The sequence below is a fragment of the Bubalus kerabau genome, chromosome 1 (assembly GCF_029407905.1).
Source record: "Bubalus kerabau isolate K-KA32 ecotype Philippines breed swamp buffalo chromosome 1, PCC_UOA_SB_1v2, whole genome shotgun sequence".
NCBI classification, from domain to species: Eukaryota; Metazoa; Chordata; class Mammalia; order Artiodactyla; family Bovidae; genus Bubalus; species Bubalus kerabau.
The window spans coordinates 64,238,606-64,266,548 of NC_073624.1; the positions used below are offsets into that span (position 1 = coordinate 64,238,606).

Consider the following 27,943-nt stretch of genomic DNA (forward strand, 5'->3'; position numbering starts at 1 on the left):
GCAAACCACTTCAGTATTCTTACCTTGAGAACCTCGTGAATAGTTTATGAAAAGGCAAGAAGATATAACACTGAAAGATGAACTCCCCATGAAGATAGGTGTCCAATATACTATCAGGGAACAGCAGAAAAACGACAACAGAAAGAATGAAGAGGCTGAGCCAAAGTGGGAAAGAAGCCCAGTCAAAACAAACACTCTCTTCCAACAACACAAGAGGTGACGACAACAACAACAATCTCATCCTTGTTATTCAACATTGTTTGTATGGCCTTGAAACACCATTAAAAAATAAAATAACTATAAATACAATTTGTTCTAAATGATAAGCAGAAGATATAAAAATATAGATTTTAGCAATTTAAATATGTATATTTTATGCATCATTAACCTGAATATGTGAAAGAGGAGAGTGAAAAAGTTGGCTTAAAGCTCAACATTCAGAAAACTAAGATCATGGCATCTGGTCCTATCACTTCATGGGAAATAGATGGGGAAACAGTGGAAACAGTGTCAGACTTTATTTTGGAGGGCTCCAAAATTACTGCAGATGGTGACTGCAGCCATGAAATTAAAAGATGCTTACTCCTTGGAAGGAAAGTTATGACCAACTTAGCATATTGAAAAGCAGAGACATTACTTTGCCAACAAAAGTCCATCTAGTCAAGGTTATGGTTTTTCCAGTGGTCATGTATTGATGTGAGAGTTGGACTGTGAAGAAAGCTGAGCGCCAAAGAATTGATGCTTCTGAACCACAGTGTTGGAGAAGATTCTTGAGAGTCCCTTGGACTGCAAGGAGATCCGACCGGTCCATTCTAAAGGAGATGAGTCCTGGGTGTTCTTTGGAAGAAATGATGCTAAAGCTGAAACTCCTGTACTTTGGCCACCTCATGTGAAGAGTTGACTCACTGGAAAAGACTCTGATGCTGAGAGAGATTGGGGGCAGGAAGAGAAGGGGACGACAGAGGATGAGATGGTTGGATGGCATCACAGACTCGATGGAAGTGAGTTTGAGTGAACTCCGGGAGTTGGTGATGGACAGGGAGGCCTGGCGTGCTGCGATTCATGGGGTCTCAGAGTCAGACACGACTGAGCGACTGAACTGAACTGAATACGTTTAAAGTAAAATAAGAATATGATAAACTACCACAATAAAATAGAAATTTCTAAAGAAATAAAAGCCACATACTTTTATTCTACTGTGTACTTATCTTAATTAAAATCAAAAACAAATGAGAAAAAAAAAGAAACAAGTAAGGGATGCTCACTTTCATCACTGATAATCAGCATTCCATTTCCATCTTGAAAATTCCATAAGATAAATAATAAAATAGTTGGAATTATCGGAATGAACTTATGAAACCACTCTAGTTAGAAATTATGAAAGCCATATTTTTTCAAGTTTTTACCTGTTCGAGAAGTGAATGTACTTTACAGTGATCACCATCTTCAGTTCAGTTCAGTCCAGCCATTCAGTCATGTCCGACTCTTAGCGACCTCATGAACTGCAGCATGCCAGGCCTCCCTGTCCATCAGCAACTCCCAGAGTCCACTCAAACCCATGTCCATTGAGTCGGTGATGCCATCCAACCACCTCATTCTCTGTCGTCCTCTTCTCCTCCTGCCCTCAATCTTTCCCAGCATCAGGGTCTTTTCAAATGAGTCAGGTCTTCACATCAGGCAGCCAAAATATTGGAGTTTCAGCTTCAGCATCAGTCCTTCCAATGAAGATTCAGGACTGATTTCCTTTAGGATGGACTGGTTGGACCTCCTTGCAGTCCAAGGGACTCTCAGGAGTCTTTTCCAACACCACAGTTCAAAAGCATCAATTCTTCGGTGCTCAGCTTTCTTTATAGACCAACTCTCACATCCATACATGACCATTGGAAAAACCATAGCCTTGACTAGATGGACCTTTGTTGACAAAGTGATGTCTCTGCTTTTTAATATGCTGTCTAGGTTGGTCATAACTGTCCTTCCAAGGAGTAACCATCTTTTAATTTCATGGCTGCAATCACCATCTGCAGTGATTTGGGAGCCCAGAAAAATAAAGTCAGCCACTGTTTCCCCATCTTAACATTTTACATATTTTATTCACTACTTTTTCATAAAAGTACATAAAATAGTGACATACATTTAATTAGAGTCAATGAAATCTAATAGAAAACTTACAGACAATAAGAACATTTAGTTATTTGGATGAAGAAAGGATAAATGGAAATGAAAAGTCAATTGACTACATTTATAGCAGCAATAAGCCCGTTCATCAAAGCAATCAATATAACTGCTAAAGAATAGATTCTATTCTGAATTCAAGGTGTTACAAAATAAAATATTAATTTGCCCACTCAATAGATAAATTTAACACAATTCCAGTTAGAATCAACTTTTTAAAAAATTTTAATTGCACAAATTATCTCAGTATGAAATAGTTAAATCTCATGAATGAGTAACACATAAATGAAAAATGATTAGTGAATAGAAGCTTATTTTAAATAATATCAAAACATATTATAGATCAGTGAAATCAAATTAGTATGGTACTTGCTTTAAAAAAGATAAAATGTTCAGTAGAACATTTGAGATCACAAAAGCATACACTAAAATGTAGCCTTTATTTTTATATAAAGTTTTACTTTACTTGTTATATCAAAGTTGGATATTTTCAGTTCATTAAGAAAATCATTCTTTTTTTAAAATTGCTTCAGACACAAAAAAAATCTCAAATGAAAAATTTTATTTTTTATTCATGCAAATTGGTTACATTTAAATAATTCAAAATTTTAACTATAAAAAAGCCATAAATATAAGCCAAAACAAAGCAACCATAACTGTTTCAACTAGTGAATGCTAGTGAGCTTTCATTGTGGTGGCTATCTCAACATACATTTATAAGAAACTATCAAATTGTATACCTTATATATACATATATTCTCATTCATACCTCAGTAAAGGTGAAAAAAATATGTTTTAGAAAAATTAAAAAATAAATGCATGCCATGACTCCATTCATAAAATATTTTAGAAAATGCAGACTAATCTATAATAATAGAGATGGATGGATGATTGACTGTGAGTAGCAGCAGCAGTAAGGATGGGCAGGAAAGAGTGATTAAATAGGAGCACAAGGAAACTTTGGAAAATGAAAGATTAGTTTGATGGGGTGACAGGAGTACACATATGTCAAAATATCAAATTGCACACTTTAAGTAGTGCAGTTTATTGTATGTCAATTATATCTCATATGTAGTTAAATGCTAAAGAGCAAAAAATATTTGATAGTTGTATAAAACTATGAATTATATGACAAAAATTAGTATCAAAATTTAAAGGCTTAAAATCTTGAAATGCATATATAAGAAATTTAAAAGAACAAGACATGAATAGGTATAAAAAATAATTTACCAAATCTAATTATGGTGCAAATGTTTGATATAAACTGATCTTATGATTTCTATGAAGTGAAGTGAAGTGAAAGTCACTCAGTCATGTTCAAGTCTTTGCAACCCCATGGACTATACAGTCCATGAAACTCTTCAAGCCGTAAGACTGGAGTGAGTAGCCTTTCCCTTCTCCAGGAGATCTCCCCAATACAGGGATCGAACCTAGGTCTCCCACATTCTTTACCAGGTGGATTCTTTACCAGCTGAGCCATAATATTATATAAATTTTCTAAAACTGAAATATTTTTATTGAGAAATTTCACTTCTATAAATTATTCTCACACATTAAAATATATTTGTATGAGCATCCTTTTGATAGAATAATCAGCAACCTTGGACAATAAAAATAATTCTACACTTAGTTCAGGTTTTGTTTTAAAACTGACCAAAATTGTCATTGAGGCAATGTTATTTTGGGAAAAAGAAATTGATTCTCTGTGATAAACAATGTTTAAATATATAAAAGTGTATGTTACTATTTTCATGAAATATACATAACAAAATTGACCATTTTTGTGTCATTAAATACAAAATTCAATGACATCAAATACATTCATATTGCTGTGCATACATGTGTTCATATTGCTTGCATACATGTGTTGTGCTCAGTTGCTCAGTCTTGTTTGACTCTGCAATCCTGTGAACTGTAGCCCATCAGGCTCCTCTGTCCATGGGATTTCCCAGGCAAGAATACTGGAGTAGGTTTCCATTTCTTTCTCCAGGGGATCTTCCCCACCCAGGGATTGAACCGGCATCTCCTATAACTCCTGCACTGGAGGAGGATTCTTTACCTCTGGGCCACCTAGGAAGCCCATATTGTTGTACAACCATAAAAACATGTTTTGTATCCAATTACAAGATATGGTGGCAAATTTTTACATATTCATGAATACTATAGCATAGTCTGGGCTGAGATAGAAATATCTAGAAGGATAAGGTCTGTAATGTAAATGTTAGGCTTGTGTAATTTTATAAACTTTTCCTTTCTCTTATCTGATAGGAATGGTCCAATAATAAACATTCATATAATTAAGGATTTTATTCATATAATTAAACAATTAAAACTTTCAAAATGCCTTCTGATGTGAAAGAATTTTTTTAATGATTTATGTAATTTAAATGATACCATTGTCCTCCTGACCTGTGTCAAATGCTGCTGTAACATCCTCCTGTCTCCAAAGACACAGTCCCCACTGAAGCCTGTGTTGTGTTTTTTCCAAACTTCATTACTCAGATTAAATAATGACTCTTGATTGTAGGTCAGCAAGGACCATTTGTTTTTGTCACTTAGTGGTATTTTCTGCAAATTAAAAATAAAGTGACATTTGACGCTGACTGTAAAAACATTTCTCTCTGTCCTGCTGGCTTAACACATATCTCCTCTAGCAGTTAAGAGAATTCCTGAGCTCTTACTGTAATTTATTTTTGTTTCAATCATGGAGATAGTAAGAAAATATTTGGACGTTCATAATAGCACTAAGCCCATCATAAACAAATCTTTTCAATTTGTTGGAGATGGTGAACAAAGGGAGCGCTATTCTTTCCCAGACATGCCAATTAGTGTGAAGACATAAACATCTTTATTAAAATATGACTATTAGCATTGTAATCTTAATTTTTTGATGTTTAAACAAGCACCAGAAGCTTTGATTTACTCATAGAAAAGTAAGTATGATAAAGTTTGTCTCTTGGATTTAATTCCTTTCATAGGATCTTGGTTATATTTTCCGCTGGAAACAAAAAAAATTTCAGTAGTAATTTCTATTTTTAATGTATTAAAATATATTTTTGAGATGCCAGTTTTTAGAATGAATTTCCCTTGGGTGAATAAATTTCATTTCCTGGGAAGTGTATGTCATATGTAAAAAATTCTGTATCAAAGTTAATGTAAGAAATATTCAAGATAACTTTGGATAGATACATCTCAAATAAAAATAGTGTTTTCCTGTATATAGAAGTATTTAAGCCTGCCCTTTCATTCCTCTTTACGTACCCCCAAAAATAACATAAGTACTAAAATGACACATCTCATTACGTAGCCCTGTGTTCATACTGAACATTGGTTTGAAAGAATAATCAGAAACCAGATACTAACATTTTATTGTCAATATGCTTACTAACTTCTATTATAAAATAGTCTTGTAAAAAAAATAGATGTATTTCAAGAATTGCGTGATGGTCAAAGTTTGAAAGGCAGAGTAAAATTTCACAATGATGCACATATCATCTGAGAGATTATTATGAAAGATGAAAGGAAGGTAGATGGGCTGCAATTACATATGTATGTCTATTTCTTCTACATATCAATTTGATATAAATACTTGACAGCTGTTGAATGGGAGAGTAAATTTCTTAAGAAGATTTTAACTTTCAAGTAAGCTGTAATCGTCAGTCAGTGATTTTACTCTATATCAGAAACATTGGACCTAAGTAAGTACAGTGAATCCTGACCAACCTCAGTAAGAAAAGAATACAATAAGTTAAACAATAAAGTAAATACACTTGTAAAACAAAAGAACCAATCACAAAAAGGGTGAATTTTTTTCTATTCATTGATGTTAGAAAATCTCAAGATAAGAAACAATAATTGTATATTAGAAATATTTGAGTCTCTACTGGTGTAGTATCAATGAAGATTAATTCCTTGGCTGGAAGATGTAGAAGGGAATAGAAGGTGATTATCATATATATCAGCAGCAGGGTAACACACATGGTCAGTAAAGGCAATGATGGGGGGGGGGGGAAGTGCACTATGTAGCAGTGGGTGATGGGCAAGCAGCAGGGCTTAGCTTATTTGTAAGAATTAAGCACATTTAACCTAAAAAGAAACTAGCATACAAAATTTTCTTTTGGAACAAAGACCTCAGATTTTTCTCTAGAGTCTATGAAGTAAACCCCAGTTATTTTAGCACTGTTTTTAAAAGATTCAAAGTGTCAAGAAAAGATACAAAATCAAGGATGCAATTTTCTGATTCCATTTCTGAATAAGGAAAAATTTTGAAAGTCAAAAGATATTATTGCAACCTATAAAAGTGTAGCTCCTCAGCATCTACTTAGTCACAATGGAAAATTTTAAACACATGATAGACAGACAAAATACACGTGTTTATGTATATACATATATATAGTGTGGTGTATATATATATATATATAAAATACATTATATATATAACACATTATATATATAAACTAAAAGATTAAATGTGTTAAATTTTAAATCAGTTAAAATAGTCTATAAGCAAATTTCTCTGAATATCACATACAGATTGGAGAGAAGTGAGAAGTCAGTGATGAGAAACAGTACAGTAACAAAATTCATTCTGCTGGGACTGACAGATGACCCTGAGCTGCAGGGTTTAATTTTTATCTTTCTATTCCTTACCTACACACTGAGTTTAACTGGAAACCTGATCATCATCATACTCACCTTTGTGGATTCCCACCTGAAAACGCCAATGTACTTTTTCTTAAAAAATTTCTCCTTCTTGGAGATCTCTTTCACATCTTCTTGTATCCCCAGATACCTGTATAGCATAGCTACAGGTGACAGGGTCATTACCTATAATTCTTGTGCCCTTCAAGTATTTTTTACTGATCTGTGTGGAGTAACAGAATTTTTTCTGCTGGCCACCATGTCCTATGACCGCTACTTGGCCATCTGCAAGCCCTTGCACTATGTGACCATCATGAGCAATAGAGTCTGCAGAATTCTCATCATCTCTTGCTGGATGTCTGGTTTGTGTGTATTAATCCCACCACTTAGCCTGGGTTTAAATCTAAAATTTTGTGATTCTAACAAGATTGATCACTTTGGCTGTGATGCATTTCCTTTAGTGAAAATCTCATGCTCAGACACATGGCTGATGGAACAGACGGTTATAATCTGTGCTGTGCTGACCCTAAACATGACTCTTACTTGTGTAGTTCTGTCATATGCTTGCATTGTGAAGACAATTTTGAGGTTCCCTTCTGCTCAGCAAAGGAAAAAGGCCTCTTCAACCTGTTCTTCTCACATGACTGTGGTTTCTATCACCTATGGCACATGCATTTTCATCTACATGAATCCTACGGCAAAGGAAGAAGTGGCTATTAAAAAAGTGGTTTCACTCCTCATTTTTTCTGTTTCACCTATGTTGAATCCATTTATTTATACCTTGAGAAACAACCAAGTTAAGAAAGCCTTTAAGGACTCAATCAAAAGAATTGCTTTGTTCTCATCTAAGTAAGAAAAAAATATTTTAAAAATATCATCTCAAAAGGATAGGAAGGAAATATTTTTGAAGCTTATAATTTATTAATAGCAAAATACATATTATTACTATGAACACACGTATATATCAGATAAAATTTAATAAATATTCTTTTGAATCTATGTTAAAAGTTGTCAAGAGAATGTATTAGAAATAGTGATTTAACTAAGTAGAGCAATAACCTATAAAAGTATGTGGATAATCAGGAGAGTATAGGCAGGCATATGGGAGCAAAGGCTGCACTATAGATCACAGAGACTTAAGGCTGAAGTCTCAGGATTACTGTAGTAAGAGCACTTGTGACACGATAGATGCACATTTAATGAAAGTTTGAATTAGAAAACCGTACTTATTTTCATGGAAAGATTACATTTTTTCCTGAGAAGTATTATCTGTAGCTTCTGCAGCTGTTGGTCAAGGAAAAAACATTACCCAGTATATTTGATATTTGTGCCAACATCTAACACCAATTCAGCTTTTATATTCCAGATTCTATCATAATTATCTAAATTATTAGATACAACAACTAGAAAAATCCACACAAATGTAATTTCTTGAAAATTATAGTTTTTGCACCACATCAACTAATTACTATCAGGAAAGCAATGAAATGCAGACAAACATCACAAATTATTTGGAACACTGAAAAAGCTACAGTCAATTGGAATTCTGTTATCTTAAATTATTCATTATTTACAAAAATGCAAACTAGCCCCAAAGAGGGGAATTTGTACTCATCTGAATAAATTGGAAAAAAAAATGAAGAATTAACAAAAGTAAATGGAAAATGTAACTTACTATGGGTAGAAAATGAAGTCAACTAAGTAAGCTAAAGAGATTAAAAGCCAATTCTTTAAAAAGTCCAACAGCACTACAAGAGACCCACCTCAAAACAAGGGACACATACAGCCTAAAAGTGAAGGGCTGGAAAAAAAATATTTTATGCTAATGGAGACCAAAAGAAAGCAGGAGTAGAAATACTCATATCAGGTAAAATAGACTTTGAAATAAAGGCTGTGAAAAGAGACAAAGAAGGACACTACATAATGATAAAAGAGTCAATCCAAGAAGAAGATATAACAATTATAAATATATATGCACCCATATAAGAGCACTGCAATATGTAAGGCAAATGCTAACAAGTATGAAAGGGGAAATTAACAGTAGCACAATAATAGTGGGAGACTTTAATACCCCACTCACCCTATGGATAGATCAACTAAGCAGAAAGTTAGCAAGGAAACACAAACTTTAAATGACACAATGGACCAGTTAGACCTAATTGGTATCTATAAGACATTTCACCACAAAGCAATGAATTTCACCTTTTTCTCAAGTGCATACAGAACCTTCTCCAGGATAGATCACATCCTGGGCCATAAATTTAACCTTGGTAAATTCAAAAAAAAAAAAATTGAAATCATCCCAAGCATCTTTTCTGATCACAATGCAGTCAGAGTAGATGTCAATTACAGGGAAAAAAAACTATTAAAAATACAAACATATGGAGGCTAAACAACACGCTTCTGAATAAACAACAAATCACAGAAGATATTTTTTAAAAAATAAAATATGCATAGAAACGAGCCACCAGGGAAGTCCTAAAATGAAAACACAACAACCCAAAACCTATGGGATTCAGTAAAAGCAGTGCTAAGGGGAAGGTTTGTAGCAATACAAGCTTACCTCAAGAAACAAGAGAAAACTCAAATAAATAAACTAACTTTACACCTAAAGCAACTAGAAAAGGAAGAAATGAAGAACTCCAGGGTTAGTAGAAGGAAAGAAATCTTAAAAATTAAGGCAAAAATATATGCAAAAGAAACAAAGGAGTCCATAGAAAAATCAACAAAGCTAAAAGCTGGTTCTTTGGGAATATAAATAAAATAGACAAACCGTTAGTCAGACTCATCAAGAAAAAAAGGGAGAAGAACCAAATCAACAAAATTAGAAATGAAAATGGAAAAATCACAACAGACAACACAGAAATACAAAGGATCATAAGAGATTACTATCAGTAACTATATGCCAATAAAATGGAACTTGGAAGAAATGGACGAATTCTAGAAAAGTATAACTTTCCAAATCTGAATGAGGAAGAAATAGAAAATCTTAACAGACCCATCACAAGCACAGAAGTCAAAACTGTAATCAGAAATCTTCCAGCAAACAAAAGCCCAGGACCAGATGGCTTCACAGCTGAATTCTACCAAAAATTTAGAGAAGAGTTAACACCTATCCTACTCAAACTCTTCCAGAAAATTGCAGAGGAAGGTAAACTTCCAAACTCATTCTATGAGGCCACCATCACCCTAATACCAAAACCTGACAAAGATGCCACAAAAAAAAAAAAAAAAGAAAGAAAGAAAGAAAACTACAGGCCAATATCACTGATGACTATAGATGCAAAAATCCTTAACAAAATTCTAGCAAACAGAATCCAACAACATATCAAAAAGATCATACATCATGACCAAGTGGGCTTTATCACAGGGATGCAAGTATTCTTTAATATCTGTAAATTAATATATGCGATACACCACATTAACAAAGTGAAAGATAAAAACCATATGGTTATCTCAATAGATGCAGAGACAGCTTTTGGCAAAATTCATCATCCATTTATGATTTAAAAAGCAGAAAGCAGGCATAGAAGGAACATACCTCAACATAATAAAAGCCATACATGATAAATCCACAGCAAACATTATCCTCAATGGTGAAAAGATGAAAGCATTTCCCCTAAAGTAAGGAACAAGACAAGGGTGCCCACTTTCACCACTACTATTCAACATAGTTTTGGAAGTTTTGGCCACAGCAATCAGAGGAAAAAAAAGAAATAAAAAGGAATCCAGATTGGAAAAGAAGTAAAACTCTCACTGTTTGCAGATGACATGATCCTATACATAGAAAACCCTAAAGACTCCACCAGAAAAATACTAGAGCTAATCAATGAATATAGGAAAGTTGCAGGATATAAAATTAACATTCAGAAATCCCTTGCATCCCTATACACTAACAATAAGAAAACAGAATGAGAAATTAAGGGAAAAATTCCATTCACCATTGTAATGAAAAGAATCAAATACTTAGGAATAAAGCTACCTAAAGAAATAAAAGACCTATTCTGCTGCTAAGTTGCTTCAGTCGTGTCCAACTCTGTGCGACCCCATAGACGGCAGCCCACCAGGCTCCCCCATCCCTGGGATTCTCCAGGCAAGAACGCCGGAGTGGATTGCCATTTCCTTCTCCAATGCATGAAAGGGAAAAGTGAAAGTGAAGTCGCTTGGTTGTGTCCGACTCCTAGCGACCCCATGGACTGCAGCCCTCCAGGCTCCTCTGTCCATGGGATTTTCGAGACAAGAGTACTGGAGTGGGGTGCCATTGCCTTAGGAAACAATAAAACACTGATGAAAGAAATAAAAAATGACACAAATAGATGGAGAAATATACCATGTTCATGGATCAGAAGAATCAATATAATGAAAATGAGTATACTACCCAAAGCAATCTATAGATTCAATGCAATTCCTATCAAGCTACCAACTGTATTTTCTCAGAGAACTATAACAAATAATTTCACAATTTGTATGGAAATACAAAAAACCTCGAATAGCCAAAGCAATCTTGAGAAAGAAGAATGGAACTGAGGAATGGAGGAATCAACCTGCCTGACTTCAGGCTCTACTACAAAGCCACAGTCATCAAGACAGTATGGTACTGGCACAAAGACAGAAACATAGATCAATGGAACAAAATAGAAAGCCCAGAGATAAATCCATGCACCCATGGACACCTTATCTTTGACAAAGGAGGCAAGAATATACAATGGAGAAAAGACAATCTTTAACAAGTGGTGCTGGGAAAACTGGTCAACCACTTGTAAAAGAATGAAACTAGAACACTTTCAAACACCATACACAAAAATAAACTCAAAATGGATGAAAGATCTAAATGTAAGACCAGAAACTATAAAAGTCCTAGAGGCAAAACCAATACAATATTGTAAAGTTAAAAAATAAAATAAAATTTAAAAATAAATAAATAAATAAAAAATAAAAGTCCTAGAGGAAAACATAGGCAAAACACTCTCTGACATAAATTATATCAGGATCCTCTATGACCCACCTCCCAGAGTAATGGAAATAAAAGCAAAAATAAAAAAATGGGACCCAATTAAATTTAAAAGCTTTTGCACAACGAAGGAAACTATAAGCAAGGTGAAAAGATAGCCTTCAGAATGGGAGAAAATAATAGCAAATGAAGCAAGTGACAAAGAATCCATCTCAAAATATACAAGCAACTCCTGCAGCTCAATTCCAGAAAAATAAGCAACCCAATTAAAAAAAAAAAAAAATGGGCCAAAGAACTAAACAGACATTTCTCCAAAGAAGATATACAGATGGCTAACAAACACATGAAAAGTTGCTCAACATCACTCATTATCAGAAATATGTAAATCAAAATCACAGTCAGGTACCATCTCACGCTAGTCAGAATGGCTGCTATCAAAAAGTCTACAAACAATAAATGCTGGAGAGGGTGCGGAGAAAAAGGAACCCTCTTACACTGTTGGTGGGAATGTAAACTAGTACAGCCACTATGGAGAATAGTGTGGAGATTCCTTAAAAACTGGAAATAGAACTGCCATACGACCGGAAATGCCACTGCTGGGCATAGACACTAAGGAAACCAGAATTGAAAGAGATACGTGTGCCCCAATGTTCATCGCAGCACTGTTTACAATAGCCAGGACATGAAAGCCACCTAGATGTCCATCGGCAGACGAATGGATAAGAAAGCTGTGGTACATATACACAATGGAAATATTACTCAGCTATTAAAAAGAATGCATTTGAATCAGTTCTAATGAGGTGGATGAAACTAGAGCCTATTATACAGAGCAAAGTAAGTCATAAAGAAAAACACCAATACAGTATATTAATGCATATATATGGAATTTAGAAAGATGATAACGATGACCCTATACGCAAGACAGCAAAAGAAACACAGATGTAAAGAACAGAATTTGGACTCTGTGGGAGAAGGCGAGGGTGGGATGGTTTGAGAGAATAGCACTGAAATATGTATATTATCATATATGAAATAGATCACCAGTCCAGGTTCAGTGCATGAGACAGGGTACTCAGGGCTGGTATACTGGGATGACCCTGAGGGATATGGGGAAGGATGTGGGAGGGGGGTTCAGGATGGGGAACACATGTACACCCATGGCTGATTCATGTGAATTTATGGCAAAGACTACCACAATATTGTAAAGTAATCAGCCTCCAATTAAAATAAATAAATTTAAATAAATAAAATGTCCAACAGCATAGCTAAATCCCACCCAAATGAATGTAATGAGTAAAAGACAAATGCTCAATATTTTATTGGAAGATCTGGGACATGCAATAACATAAGAAAACAAAATAATCAGGAAAATATGAGGGAGAATAAATAAATGATTGCATTTGATTGACTTCAAAGTCTTACTCAAATTTTGCTTTTCTGAAATGGAGGTCTTACATGTCATGCAATGAATGATATCAATCATGATTCAGTTTAATCAGCAACTTTTTGTTTTCAGTAGTAATATCCAGTAAAATTGTATGTCTTAAATTGATGTCTTAAAATTGATGAAATTTGATGGTTTTTTAAATCTTGAGGAAATTCTTACATATTCAGAAAACTCAAGAAACACTAATAGGAAAGCAGTGTAATTAATAAGGGAATTTGGTTTCTAGATGAAAACTGGAGATTATTTAAAAACCAGTAGACAATCATAGCAACAAGCAATGGGAAAATGTTAATATGAGCAGGTAAATGTGTATTTATGTATTTTGGAATAAATAATCTATAAGTAATTATAGATTATGTATTGTAGAATCACATATTACTTTATTTGTTCACAATCATTAAACAAGTAGAACATTAAAAAAAACACACACACAAATTTTAATACAGGATAGCTGAAACAGAAACTAAGCTATACAATCAGAAAGAAGAATGGGTAGAACAAGACAAAAAAAAATTAAAATGAAACATTGATCTTAAAATCCCATGAAATATGTGAGTTTCAGTTCAGTTCAGTTCAGTTGCTCAGTCGTGTCTGACTCTTTGTGACCCCATGAAATGCAGCACGCCAGGGGTCCCTGTCCATCACCAACTCCCAGAGTTTACTCAAACTCATATCCATCAAGTCGGTGATGCCATCCAGAGATCTCATCCTCTGTAGTCTCCTTCTCCTCCTGCCCTCAATTCCTCCCAGCATCAGTTTTTCCAGCGAGTCAACTCTTCACACGAGGTGGCCAAAGTATTGGAGTTTCAGCTTCAACATCAGTCCTTTCAATGAACACCCATGACCAAGCTCCTTTAGAATGGACTGGTCAGATCTCTTTGCAGTCCAAGGGACTCTCAAGAGTCTTCTCCAACACCACAGTTCAAAAGCATCAATTCTTTGATGCTCAGCTTTCTTTACAGTCCAACTCTCGCATCAATACAAGATCAGTGGAAAAACCATAGCCTTGACTAGACGGACATTTGTTGGCAAAGTAATGTCTCGGCTTTTAAATATTCTATCAGGGTTGGTCATAACTTTCCTTCCAAGGAGTAAGCGCCTTTTAATTTCATGGCTGCAATCACCATCTGCAGTGATTTTGGAGCCCAAAAAAATAAAGTCTGACACTGTTTCCACTGTTTCCCCATCTATTTGCCATGAAGTGATGGGACCAGATGCCATCATCTTCATTTTCTGAATGTTGAGCTTTAAGCCAACTTTTTCACTCTCCTCTTTCACATTCATCAAGAGGCTTTTTAGTTCCTCTTCACTTTCTTCCATAAGGGTGGTGTCATCTGCATATCTGAGGTTATTGATATTTCTCCCGGCAATCTTGATTCCAGCTTGTGTTTCTTCCAGTCCAGCGTTTCTCATGATGTACTCTGCATGTAAGTTAAATAAGCAGGGTGACAATATACAGCCTTGATGTACACCTTTTCCTATTTGGAACCAGTCTGTTGTTCCATGTCCAGTTCTAACTGTTGCTTCCTGACCTGCATACAGATTTCTCAAGAGGCAGGTCAGGTGGTCTGGTATTCCCATCTCTTGAAGAATTTCCACAGTTTATTGTGATCCAAACAGTCAAAGGCTTTGACATAGTCAATAAAGCAGAAATAGATGTTTTTTTCTGGAACTCTCTTGCTTTTTCCATGATCCAGTGGATGTTGACAGTTTGATCTCTGGCTCTTCTGCCTTTTCTAAAACCAGCTTGAACATCAGGAAGTTCACGGTTCACATATTGCTTAACCCTGGCTTGGAGAATTCTGAGCATTACTCTGCCAGCGTGTGAGATGAGTGAAATTGTGCAGTAGTTTGAACATTCTTTGGCATTGCCTTTCTTTGGGATTGGAATGAAAATTGAGTGTTTCCAGTCCTGTGGCCACTGCTGAGTTTTCCAAATTTGCTGGCATATTGAGTGCAGCATTTTCACAGCATCATCTTTCAGGATTTGAAAGAGCTCAACTGGAATTCCATCACCTCCACTAGCTTTGTTCATAGTGATGCTTTCTAAGGCCCACTTGACTTCACGTTCCAGGATGTCTGGCTCTACCTCAGTGATCACACCATTGTGATTATCTGGGTCATGAAATTCTTTTTTGTACAATTCTTCTGTGTACTCTTGCCACCTCTTTTTCATACCTTCTGCTTCTGTTAGGTCCATACGATTTCTGTCCTTTATTGTGCCCATCTTTGCATGAAATGTTCCCTTGGTGTCTCTAATTTTCTTGAAGAGATCTCTAGTCTTTCCCATTCTGTTATTTTCCTCTATTTCTTTGTATTGATACCTGAGGAAGGCTTTCTTATCTCTCCTTGCTTTCTTTGGAACACAGCATTCAGATGCTTATATCTTTTCTTTTCTCCTTGCTCTTTGCTTCTCTTTTTTTCACAGCTATTTCTAAGGCCTACTCATACAGGCTCAGAACACTTACATTCACCTACAGTTGGGAAAAATCATCTAATACAAAGCCTGTTTTATAATTGTGTTGATATCTCAAGTAATTTATTGACTACTGTACTCAAAGTGAAAAGAGAATGATTGTAAGTGTACAGATTGTTTACTCCAGGGGTGGGGAGTAGGGCTGATTTGGTACTGCAGATCCTACTGTTCTGCATCATGAAAGAGTACTGCACCCCATATCACTAGCTTATGGGAGATCAAATTTCAAAATTTGAAGAACATTTCATTGACTGTACCATCATGAAGTTAAAAACTCATAAATGTAACCATTCTAAGTCTGGGACTGTCTGTAACAAAATAGGAATAAAAATTGATTGCTTTGAATGACACCCACCCTTATATCAGAGTTGCATAAGGTTTCAAGAATATATGCCTTAACTAAAAACTGCTGCTGCTAAGTCGCTTCAGTCGTGTCTGACTCTGTGCAACCCCATAGACGGCAGCCCACCAGGCTCCCCCGTCCCTGGGATTCTCCAAGCAAGAACACTGGAGTGGGTTGCCATTTCCTTCTCCAATGCATGAGGGTGAAAAGTGAAAGTGAAGTCACTCAGTCATGTCTGACTCTAGCGACCCCATGGACTGCAGCCTACCAGGCTCCTCCATCCATGGGATTTTCCAGACAAAAGTACTGGAGTGGGGTGCCATTGCCTTCTCTGTAACTAAAAACTAGTGGCCAATTATTTGCACCCCAAATGGAAGTGGAGCTTGAGGAACAGAGATAAATGAAGAAATAGTATAACAGGAAAAAACTATTCTGGATAGATAATCCATATAAAGTGTTGAGTTCAATACCTGGTCAAACCTACTAGTTTAATTGCAAGAAACCAAGGAAAGAAACAGGAGGGAAATGTGGAGATGTTGTTCAAGGTGCATTTGATTACATACCTGAAATTCTGAAAAGCAATTATTTTTTGGAAATTAAGTAATTTGAAGTTCAAAAATATATCCACCTAGTGGACATGTTATGTTAAAGAAAAGAAGAGAGGAGACTGAGAAATATAAACACAGTAGAGACAATCAAGAAGACAAAGACCCAGAAAATAGAAACAAAAAGGTAGGAAGAAAACAATGTGTGTAATAATAAGATAAGTTAGGAGAAAATGTTATGAATAATGTGCAGTCAAAACTACACATTTAATAGAAGTCTGTTGCTATTTTATACCCCCCCCAAAGAAGAGTCTTTGATAGACTTTGTCAAAAACTGTTTCATTAGAATGATGAGGACAAAAGTGTGATTACCATATGGTGAGTGAACGGATGGTGAACAACAAAAGAAAAAAAGCAATGTGAACAAGGACACTGAAAAAGTGATAATATATTTATTAATGAGCTAGAAGTATTATTAGTTACTAGTTATTATGAGCTAGTAGTATTATGAGATACTAGTTATTATGAGCTAGTAGTTCTAAAACTTTCAAAAGTACACAAATTTAATTCTTAGCATATAAAGGATACTATTTGTATTTCCATGACAAACTGAATCATGGTGAAAGCAAACAGTGGTTGGGGAGTGTAACTAGTACTCCAAATCTGATATTCTTCTAACTAATGACATTTGCATCAAGACATTGGAATGTTTAAATCTTAATTTAATGGATTAGAAGTTAAAAAAAATTGTGATAATGTCATAAAATCTTGTGAATGCCACATCTAAAGTATTTTAACAATTTTCTGACCAAAATATTGCCTATATTCTACAAGTATTAAACAAAAAGTCATGAGAGGGACAGCAGAAGAAGTGAATGAGGATAAAGTTATTTAGATAATAAAATACTAGTTTTTAAAAGTGGATTACTCCTAGAGGAGAACATAGGCAAAACACTCTCTGACATACATCACAGCAGGATCCTCTATGACCCACCTCCCAGAATATTGGAAATAAAAGCAAAAATAAACAAATGGGACCTAATTAACCTTAAAAGCTTCTGCACATCAAAGGAAACTATTAGCAAGGTGAAAAGACAGCCTTCAGAATGGGAGAAGATAATAGCAAATGAAGCAACTGACAAACAACTAATCTCAAGAATATACAAGCAACTCCTACAGCTCAACTCCAGAAAAATAAATGACCCAATCAAAAAATGGGCCAAAGAACTAAATAAACATTTCTCCAAAAAAGACATACAGATGGCTAACAAACACATGAAAAGATGCTCAACATCACTCATTATCAGAGAAATGCAAATCAAAACCACTATGAGGTACCATTTCACACCAGTCAGAATGGCTGCAATCCAAAAGTCTACAAGTAATAAATGCTGGAGAGGGTGTGGAGAAAAGGGAACCCTCTTACACTGTTGGTGGGAATGCAAACTAGTACAGCCACTATGGAGAACATTGTGGAGATTCCTTAAAAAACTGGAAATAAAACTGCTTTATGATCCAGCAATCCCACTGCTGGGCATACACACTGAGGAAACCAGGAGGGAAAGAGACATGTGTACCCCAATGTTCATCGCAGCACTGTTTATAATAGCCAGGACATGCAAGCAACCTAGATGTCCATCAGCAGATGAATGGATAAGAAAGCTGTGGTACATATACACAATGGAGTATTACTCAGCCATGAAAAAGAATACATTTGAATCAGTTCTAATGAGGTGGATGAAACTGGAGCCTATTATACAGAGTGAAGTAAGCCAGAAAGAAAAACACCAATACAGTATACTAACGCATATATATGGAATTTAGAAAGATGGTAACAATAACCCTGTGTACGAGACAGCAAAAGAGACACTGATGTATAGAACAGTCTTATGGACTCTGTGGGAGAGGGAGAGGGTGGGAAGATTTGGGAGAATGGCATTGAAACATGTAAAATATCATGTATGAAACGAGTTGCCAGTCCAGGTTCGATGCACGATACTGGATGCTTGGGGCTGGTGCACTGGGACGACCCAGAGGGAGGGAATGGCGAGGGAGGAGGAAGGAGGGTTCAGGATGGGGAACACATGTATACCTGTGGCGGATTCATTTTGATATTTGGCAAAACTAATACAATTATGTAAAGTTTAAAAATAAAATAAAATTTTTTAAAAAAAAGTGGATTAATGCTAGTACTCAAATCTCAAGCAGTGGATAAGGAAAGCCTGTATAATAAGCTTTAAACTATTTTGGGTCTTACTTTCACTTTATCAATAACCAAGCTACAAAAAGAAATAGTAAAGCATTGAAAAGCTTAAGATTCGGTTTTGGTATTTGGCTTCAGTTAGTAGTAAAATATAACTATATAAGCAATCCCAATCCCAGATGAAGATAAAAGTAAAACATAATGCATGGAAAAGAAGACCCATAATATGTTGAAGTGTGATATGGATAAAGCCATCTAATATTTTTCAAAATATGCCTTAAAATTATCAAGCATACTGCTTCAGATGACCTATTAATAATAATACTTATAACCATGCCTTTGTAAATTGCATGTTAGATGGTTTTGTATAGTTTGCTGAGTGATTATTGATATTTGATATTAACATCACTCTCCATATCAAATATCTCTGAATCATAAATGGAGATTGAGTAGAAGTCAAGATTCAGTGATGAGAAACCACACAGTAACAACTTTTATCTTGCTGGTATTGACTGATGATCCACAACTGAAGATTGTGATTTTCATCTTTTTACATCTCACCTACATGTTGAGTGTAACTGGGAACCTGACAATCATCTCCCTCACGTTCATAGACTCTCACTTGAAAACTGCCATGTACTTTTTCCTGCAAAATTTCTCCTTAGAAATCTCATTTCCATCTTCTTGTATTCCCAAATATTTGTATAATATATCAACAGGTGACAAGACAATCACATATGACAATTTTTTCAGTCAAATATTTTTTACTGACTTCTTAGCTCCTACAGAATTTTTTCTCCTGGCTATCATGTCCTATGATAAATATATGGCCATCTGCAAGCCCTTGCATTATGTGACCATTGTGAACAACATGGTCTGTAGAAGACTCATCCTTTGTTGCTAGATGGCTGGCATTGATCATAATCCCTCCACTTAGCCTGGGCCCTGCATCTGGAATTTTGTGACTTCAATGTTATTGATCATTTTGTCAGTGATGCAGCACCCCTCTTAAAGATCTCATGCTCAGAAACAGGGCTCATAGAGCAAATGATCATAGTCTCTGCTGTTTTGACCTTAATCATGACCCTTGTGTGTGTCATTCTATCCTATATATACATCATCAAGACCATTTTACAATTCCTTTGTCTTCAACAAAGGAAAAAGGCATTTTCTACATGTTCTTCCCACTTAATTGTGACTTCCATCACCTATGGAAGCTGCATTTTCATCTATATTAAACCTTCAGCAAAGGAATCATTAGCTATTAATAAGAGTGTGGCAGTACTTACTGCTTCCATCGCTCCTATGTTGAATCCCTTCATTTACAGCTTGAGAAACAAGCAAGTTAAACAAGCCTTTGATAAAGCTATCAGAAGATTCACATTGTTCTTAATAAAGTAAGGGAATTTGCTAAAGTGGAAAAATCAAGTTTTTCTGAATAGATTAGACATCCTCAACCTATATCTTTAAACTTAAAGGCTTTCCTACATACTGAGGAAGCTTTATTGGGATTACATGTGTCAGTAAGAATCATTTTACAATTTACGAAGTCTTAATAAAACCACAAGCAGAAACAATAACTTCATCTTAATATTATAGATTTACTAATTGTGCTTATTGCCTATTCCCACCTCAGCACTTGAGGCCTTCTTGATTTCAAGCCCCATTCTGTTGTTGTTACTCAGTCATGTCAGATTCTTTGCAACCCATAGACTGCAGCACGTCAGGCTTCCCTTGGTCTTCACTATCTCCTGGAGTTTGCTCAAATTCATTACAATTGAGCTGGTGATGTTATCTAACCATCTCAATCTCTGCCACCCTCTTCTTTTGCCTTCAATCTTTCCCATCATCAGGGTCTTTTCCAATGAGTTGGCTTTTCACATGGGGTGGCCAAAGTATTGGAGCTTCAGTTATAGCATCAGTCCTTCCAAAGAAGCACTGTTCCAGATTATTCTATTCTTGACTTTAAACAATAAACCCAAGAGAAGGCTGGTTTAGGGGAAATGAGCTTAATATTAAAATTAAATTTAAAATTTGAAGTAATAATACTGTTTCTTTATATGTTCATCTTCATATCATGATGACAGTGATTATAGCAGCTAACAATTAGAAAATCACTAGAGAACTACTACTTTTTAATATACGGAAAACAAATTTAAAAGGTGTTTTGTCTTCCCACTTAAGAAAATTAAAGCACAGCAGAGGTACACTGCTAGTAAGAAGTAATTTCCTGATACAAATCCATTATATCTGACTCCAACACTAGTATTTGCTACATGTGTGATGTCCCATGATGTCCATTTTAATGGTAAAATGTCCTCAATGGACACTTTAGGAAAATTACATATGCCAAATGAAGGTATTAATTTATGAAAACTGAACATTATTACATGATTTGGTTTTTCCAGTGGTCATGTATGGATGTGAGAGTTGGACTATAAAGAAAGCTGAGCACCAAAGAATTGATGCTTTTGAACTGTGGTGTTGGAGAAGACTCTTGAGAGTCCCTTGGACTGCAAGGAAATCCAACCAGTCCATTATAAAGGAGATCATCCCTGGGTATTCATTGGAAGGACTGACGTTGAAGTTTGAAACCCCAAAGCTTTGGACACCTGATGTGAAGAGCTGACTCATTTGAAAAGACCCGATGCTGGGAAAGATTGAGAGCAGGAGGAGAAGGGGATAACAGAGGATTGAGATGGTTGGATGGCATCACCAACTCAATGGACATGAGTTTGGGTAAACTCCGGGAGTTGGTGATGGACAGGGAGGCCTGGGGTGCTGCGGTTCATGGGGTCACAAAGAGTCAGACACAACTGAGCGACTGAACTGAACTGAACTGAAGAGAAAATTATTTAAATACAGCATTCCATCCTAATATAAGCATTCATAATTTATAAAGAATTGAAAACATTCATTATATTAGAAAATAGTTTATATAACATTTACAAAAAGAAGACATACTTTAACATAAAACAAAGAAAAGCAGGAAGTTCTGGACAATAGCATATGAACACTCTCCCTAAGAAGACAGATAAAAATGGAACTATCTATGAATTGGTATATAGAACTGAATTTATGAGCATAATAACTGTGAATGTTTCCAGGAAAGGTCCAATGAAACCAGGGTGTGGGCTCAAAAATGCCACTAATACATGACCAATGACTGTAAACAAATGCAGGAATCCATATTAAAATTTGAGCCACCTTGAGCCACAGATGTCCCTTCAATCAGGTCTTACTTATATACTCTGTCTTAATTAGGTTCTTTTGAACAATATATAGGAGATCAGTTATGAGGGCACAGGCTCATTCTAACCTTTTTGCTCTCACCAAATTATATGAGCTTGAATTTATTCAAGACCATTTACTTTGTCTTTCACACAGCAAGGGTTTTATTCTAAGTGAATTTTTCAGCTTCTCACATAGCTCTTTGCAGAAGGTCCTGCATTATAACCTTTGTAATTATTATCCATCCCATGACTGTGGCACCTGTTCTATTTTAGAGAAGTTAATTATTTAGAAATTAAATTATCAAATAACAGAATTTACATTGATCACTCTGGTTTGAGTTGGAAATGAAATAGCCTAAAGCTTCCTGAACGTAGAGTGAATAGAGAAGCAGTAACACCAAAACACCACAAGCAAAGAAAAAAGTTAACACCATATAATAGAAACCTCAGCCACCTTAAGTGGAAAAAAATAAGGGAGTCTTTCTAAGGCTACTTTTGGTATTTGGTTTCTGACAACTCCTATTCTCCCTCTACTAAGTAGTCCATTAAACTGACCTGATGGATACAAACTACTACATATGAAATAGATTAGCTATGATGATTTACTATAGAGTACAGGGAATCATATGTAATATACTGTAATAACCTATAATGGAAAATAATCTGAATACATATATATATATAAAATCACTGAATCATTTTCTATATACCTGAAACTAAAACAATATTGTAAATCAACTGTACTTCAATATGAAAAATCACCCTAAAGTAACCTGATGAATAAATCTCTACTTGATTTCACAAAATTCTTCCTTGTTTGAAACTACTACTGTAATAATTATATGTAATAAATTAGCTTCATTTAGTAACTCTAAAAAAATACACTGCCTAATTAAGAAGTTCCATTGAGTCTTTCTTTTGAAAAATGAAAATTCCATCGGAAAAAAATATTTAAAGACAGAATATTAACATTTCCAGACTCTGTAAATTTTTCTTACCTGCTCAACCAGGACCTGGGCTAGAATAAACTCACTAATAACTGTAGATTTTGATCATGTTTTTCTTGGACAATTGTGTTCATGTACAATACACTGAATAATGATCCATCTAAAGATATTCTAACCCCTGAAACCTGTGAAGGTTACCTTACATAGCAAAAGGAACTTGATAAATGTGATAAAGTTATGGATCTTAAGATAAGTTTATCTTGGATTATGTGAATGGGCACCATTTAATCATAAGGAAAAAGAATCAAGTTAGTGGATGGAGATGTGACAATGGAAACAAGAGGATCAAATGGTACAAGGAAAAGACCAGGAATCAAAGAATGCATGCAGCCTCTAGAAGCTGAAAGAAAGTAGTTTTCCTCCTAAAGGCTACAGAAAAAAATGCACATGGATATGTACAGTGCATATTCAGCCACTGAAAAGAAAGAAATCTTGTCTTTTTAAGACAACGTAGATTGAACTTGGGGGCGTTATGCTAAGTGAGAAAAGTCAGACATAGTCAGACAATACTGCATGGTATCACTTTTACATGGAATCTAAAAAATAAAATAAAACTCAGAGAGTAGAAAAGTGATAACCAAAAATTAGGGAATGGGGGAAATAAGGAGAGTTTGGTTATTAAGAAAAATACAAACTTTTAGGTATGAAGATGTCTGAGGATCTAATGTATAACATAATGACTATGTGCCCAAGAACTGATAATTTTGAACTGTAGTGTTGGAGAAGACTCCTGAGAGTCCCTTGGACAGCAAGGAGATTAAACCAGTCAGTCCTAAAGGAAATCAGTCCTGAATATTCATTGAAAGAACTGATGATGAAGGTGAAGCTACAATACTTTGGCCACCTGATGCAAAGAACTGACTCATTGGAAAAGACCCGATGCTGGGAAAGATTGAAGGCAGGAGGAGAAGGGGACTACACGATGAGATGGTTGGATGGCATCACCGACTTGATGGATATGAATCTGAGTAAGCCCCAGCAATTGGTGATGGACAGGGAGGCCTGCTCTGCTTCATTCCTTGGGGTCACAAAGAGTCGGACACAACTGAGCCACTGAACTAAACTGAACCAATGTGCGGATGCTTTTTAGTTTGATGAGGCCCCACTTGTCTATTTTTGCTTTTTTTGCCTTAGGTTTTGGTGTCAAATCCAAAAAAATCATCACCAAGACCGAAGTCAAGGCACGTACTGCCAGGGTTTTCTTCTGAGAACTTTATAGTTTCAGGTTTTACATTCAAGTCTTTTATCCATTTGAGTTAATTTTCATGCAGTGTGTAATGTAGTACTAACCCAGTTTTATGCTATTTTATTTACTTATTGCATTTGGCTGTCCAGTTTTCCCAGGCTTCACAGATGGCTCAGTGCTAAAGAATCCACCTGCCAATACAGGAGACGTGGGTTCAATCCCTGGGTGGGCAAGATCCCTTGAGAAGGAAATGGCAACCTACTCCAGTAATCTTGCATGGAAACCCCATGAACAGAGGAACCTGGCAGGCTAGAGTTCATTAGGTCACAAAGACTTGGCCACAACTAAGCACGCATGCACAATGTCCAGTTTTCCCAGCTCCATTTATCAGACACTGTCCTGTCACATTGCATATTTTTGTCCCCTTTGTCATAAATTAGTTGACCATAGGAGCACGGAAAACTTTAAAGGACATGAATTTATAGTACTTTGATTTTAATATCTGAAGGAACATTAAGATACTAAGATGTTGAACATGAATTAATAAGAATAAATAACTAATATATAATTATATGTATATTAATTTAGACTATGTTTAGAAGGTTAAGAACATTGACTTATGTATCCAATTATTCTTAATCTGTTGTTAATGCTTATTTTTAGCCTTATAAATATGTTGATACATTTGAAGAAAAATGTCTATATGGGTTATATGATTTTACATATTTTTAAATTTCTTATCTAATTAAAAGTTCCTAAATATAGTTAATAATTTATGGTATAGACTAATAAATAAGAAATGTAGTTTTTTAATGGTCTTCCCATAACATGTGTATGGATAATCACAATGGTGTGATCACTCACCTAGAGCCAGACATCCTAGAATGCGAAGTCAAATGGGCCTTAAGAAGCATCACTACAAACAAAGCTAGTGAAGGTGATGGAATTCACATTGAGCTCTTTCAAATCCTAAAAGATGATGCTGAAAGTGCTACACTCAAAATGCCAGCAAATTTGTAAAACTTGGCAGTGGCCACAGGACTGAAAAAGGTCAGTTTTCATTCCAATCCCAAAGAAAGGCAATGACAAAGAATGCTCAAACTACTGCACAATTGCACTCATCTCACATGCTAGGAAAGTAGTGCTCAAAATTCTCCAAGCCAGGCTTCAATGTATGTGAACCATGAACTTCCAGATGTTCAAGCTGGTTTTATAAAAGGCAGAGGAACCAGAGATCAAATTGCCAACATCTGTGGGATCATCAAAAAAGCAAGAGAGTTCCAGAAAAACATCTATTTCTATTTCTGCTTTATTGACTATGCCAAAGCCTTTGACTGTGTGGATTGCAACAAACTCTGGAAAATTCTGAAAGAGATGAGAATACCAGACCACCTGACCTGCCTCTTGAGAAATCTGTATGCAGGTCAGGAAGCAACAGTTAGAACTGGACATGGAACAACAGACTGTTTTCAAATAGGGAAAGGAGTACGTCAAGGGTGTATATTGTCACCCTGCTTATTTAACTTATATGCAGAGTACACCATGAGAAACGTTGGGCTAGATGAAGCATAAGCTGGATCAAGATTGCCAAGAGAAATACAAATAACCTCAGATATGCAGATGACACCACCCTTATGGCAGAAAGTGAAGAGGATCTAAAAAGCCTCTTGATGAAAGTGAAAGAGGAGAGTGGAAAAGCTGGCTTAAAACTCAACATTCAGAAAACGAAGATCATGGCATCTGGTCCCATCACTTCACGGCAAATAGATGGGGAAACAGTAGAAACAGTGACAGACTTTATTTGGGGGGGGGCTCAAAAATCACTGCAGATGGTGATTGCAGCCATGAAATTAAAAGATGCTTACTCCTTGGAAGAAAAGTTATGACCAACCCACACAGCATATTAAAAATCAGAAAGATTACTTTGTCAACAAAGGTCCATCTATTCAAAGCTATGGTTTTTCCAGTAGTCATGTATGGATGTGAGAGTTGAACTATAAAGAAAGCTTAATGGTGAAGAATTGATGTTTTTGAACTTTGGTATTGGAGAAGACTCTTGAGAGTCCCTTGGATTGCAAGGAGATCCAACCAGCCCATCCTAAAGGAAATAAGTCCTGAATACTCATTGGAAGGACTGATGCTGAAGCTGAAGCTCCAATACTTTGGCCACCTGATGCGAAGAGCTGACTCATTTGAAAAGACCCTGATGTATGGCAAAACCAATACAATATTGTAAGGTTAAAAAAAAAAAAAAAAAAGAATCAACTCACAAAAAAAGAAAAGAAAAGAAAAGAAAAGACCCTGATCCTGGGAAAGATTGCAGGCAGGAGGATACGGGGACAAGAGAGGTTAACATGGTTGTATGGCATCACCAACTCAATGGACATGACTTTGAGTAAACTTCAGCAGTTGGTGATGGACAAGGAGGCCTGGCATACTGCAGTCCATAGGGTCGCAAAGAGTCGGACACGACTGAGCAACCGAACTGAACTGAACTGATATCATGTGTATCAGTTTATTCCATGTGACAGTAAGAAGAAGTTAAAATTTCATTTTACAACCAGACTCTTCTGTTGTCCTGCATGCATGCATGCTAAGTCACTTCAGTCGTGTTCAACTCTGCGACCTATGGACTGTAGCCTGCCAGGCTCCTCTGTCCTTGGCATTCTCCAGGCAAGAATGCTGGAGTGAGTTGCCATGCCCTTCTCCAGGGGATCTTCCTGACCCAGGGATCAAACTGGTGTCTCCTGTGGCTCCTGCATTGCAGGCAGATTCTTTGCCACTTAGCCACTGGGGAAGCCCCTTCTGTTTTCCTACTGGCTTTTATCTGCAGCATCCTCCTGTCTCCAAGGAAACTATATCCAAAGAAGATATAGTTACCACATTTTTTGCCACAAATTTTATTACTCAAAAGATTCATTAGTGACTTTGTTCTTGGGTCACCAGGGACTCTGTTTATTCACTTGGTTGTATTTTTAACCAATAAAGCAAATGTCAAGCTAGGTATAGTTAATGTGTTCATAGCCCTGAGAGGTCAGCATAGCAACTTTCCTCAAACTGGAGAAGATTTCTGACATTCCATCATCCTCATATAATATTATATTTCTTTCTTTCTTGAGAGAGGTTATAAGAATACAACAAGGAAATCCATGTAATTGTTTGAAGATGGATGCTTCAGAAAGATACCTCTAAGAGGCATCTTAGATTTGTTGTGAACATGATAGTGGATTCATAAGCAAAAGTAACCAAAAGCTCATATAAAAATCTTCATCCTAACTGTCATGTTCAATTTAGGAGTTTTAAGACTGCATATGTTTCAACAAACAACAGAGACTATGATTGACAGTCATAATAGTAAGTGAGGTTTGTCATTTCAACTTTATTCAGTTTTGTGTGATTTAAGTCTTGCTATGCTTTGGAAAATATATTTTACCTGTCTTTTAAAAATTGAAAATGTGAGCAATAAATTTCTATATTCAGTAAAATATACTTTTTTCATGTTTTTAGAACACAGTTCCTTTGGATATAAAAATATCATTTTACTGGAGTTTTATGCACAAAAATATACTGGCATCTAATGGGATTAAAATTTGATGACCATCCAGAAATATATTAAATTCACAGCAAAAAATAAGGGCTATATTCATTTAATTGGGTAAGTATACTCCTCAGTTTACCCAAAGAATGATGTGGCTGAAATTGCATCCTCATCAGAGATTCTTGTCCTCATTTCAAACAT

General features: G+C 35.7%; 1 protein-coding gene and 1 pseudogene across 1 annotated transcript; both read left to right on the forward strand.

Moving 5' to 3' along the window:
* Window positions 1-6,730: 6,730 nt before the first annotated feature.
* On the forward strand, window positions 6,731-7,666 carry LOC129641584 (olfactory receptor 6C2-like). The gene has a single exon (XM_055566259.1). The coding sequence runs from the start codon at window positions 6,731-6,733 to the stop codon at window positions 7,664-7,666; it is 936 nt and encodes a 311-aa protein (XP_055422234.1).
* Window positions 7,667-19,247: 11,581 nt separating this feature from the next.
* On the forward strand, window positions 19,248-20,179 carry LOC129647152 (olfactory receptor 6C2-like; annotated as a pseudogene).
* Window positions 20,180-27,943: the final 7,764 nt, after the last annotated feature.

What these genes read in the sequence shown, in the direction of transcription:
- LOC129641584 (XM_055566259.1), top strand. Translation starts at nt 6,731, where the DNA reads ATGAGAAACAGTACAGTAACAAAATTCATTCTGCTGGGACTGACAGAT.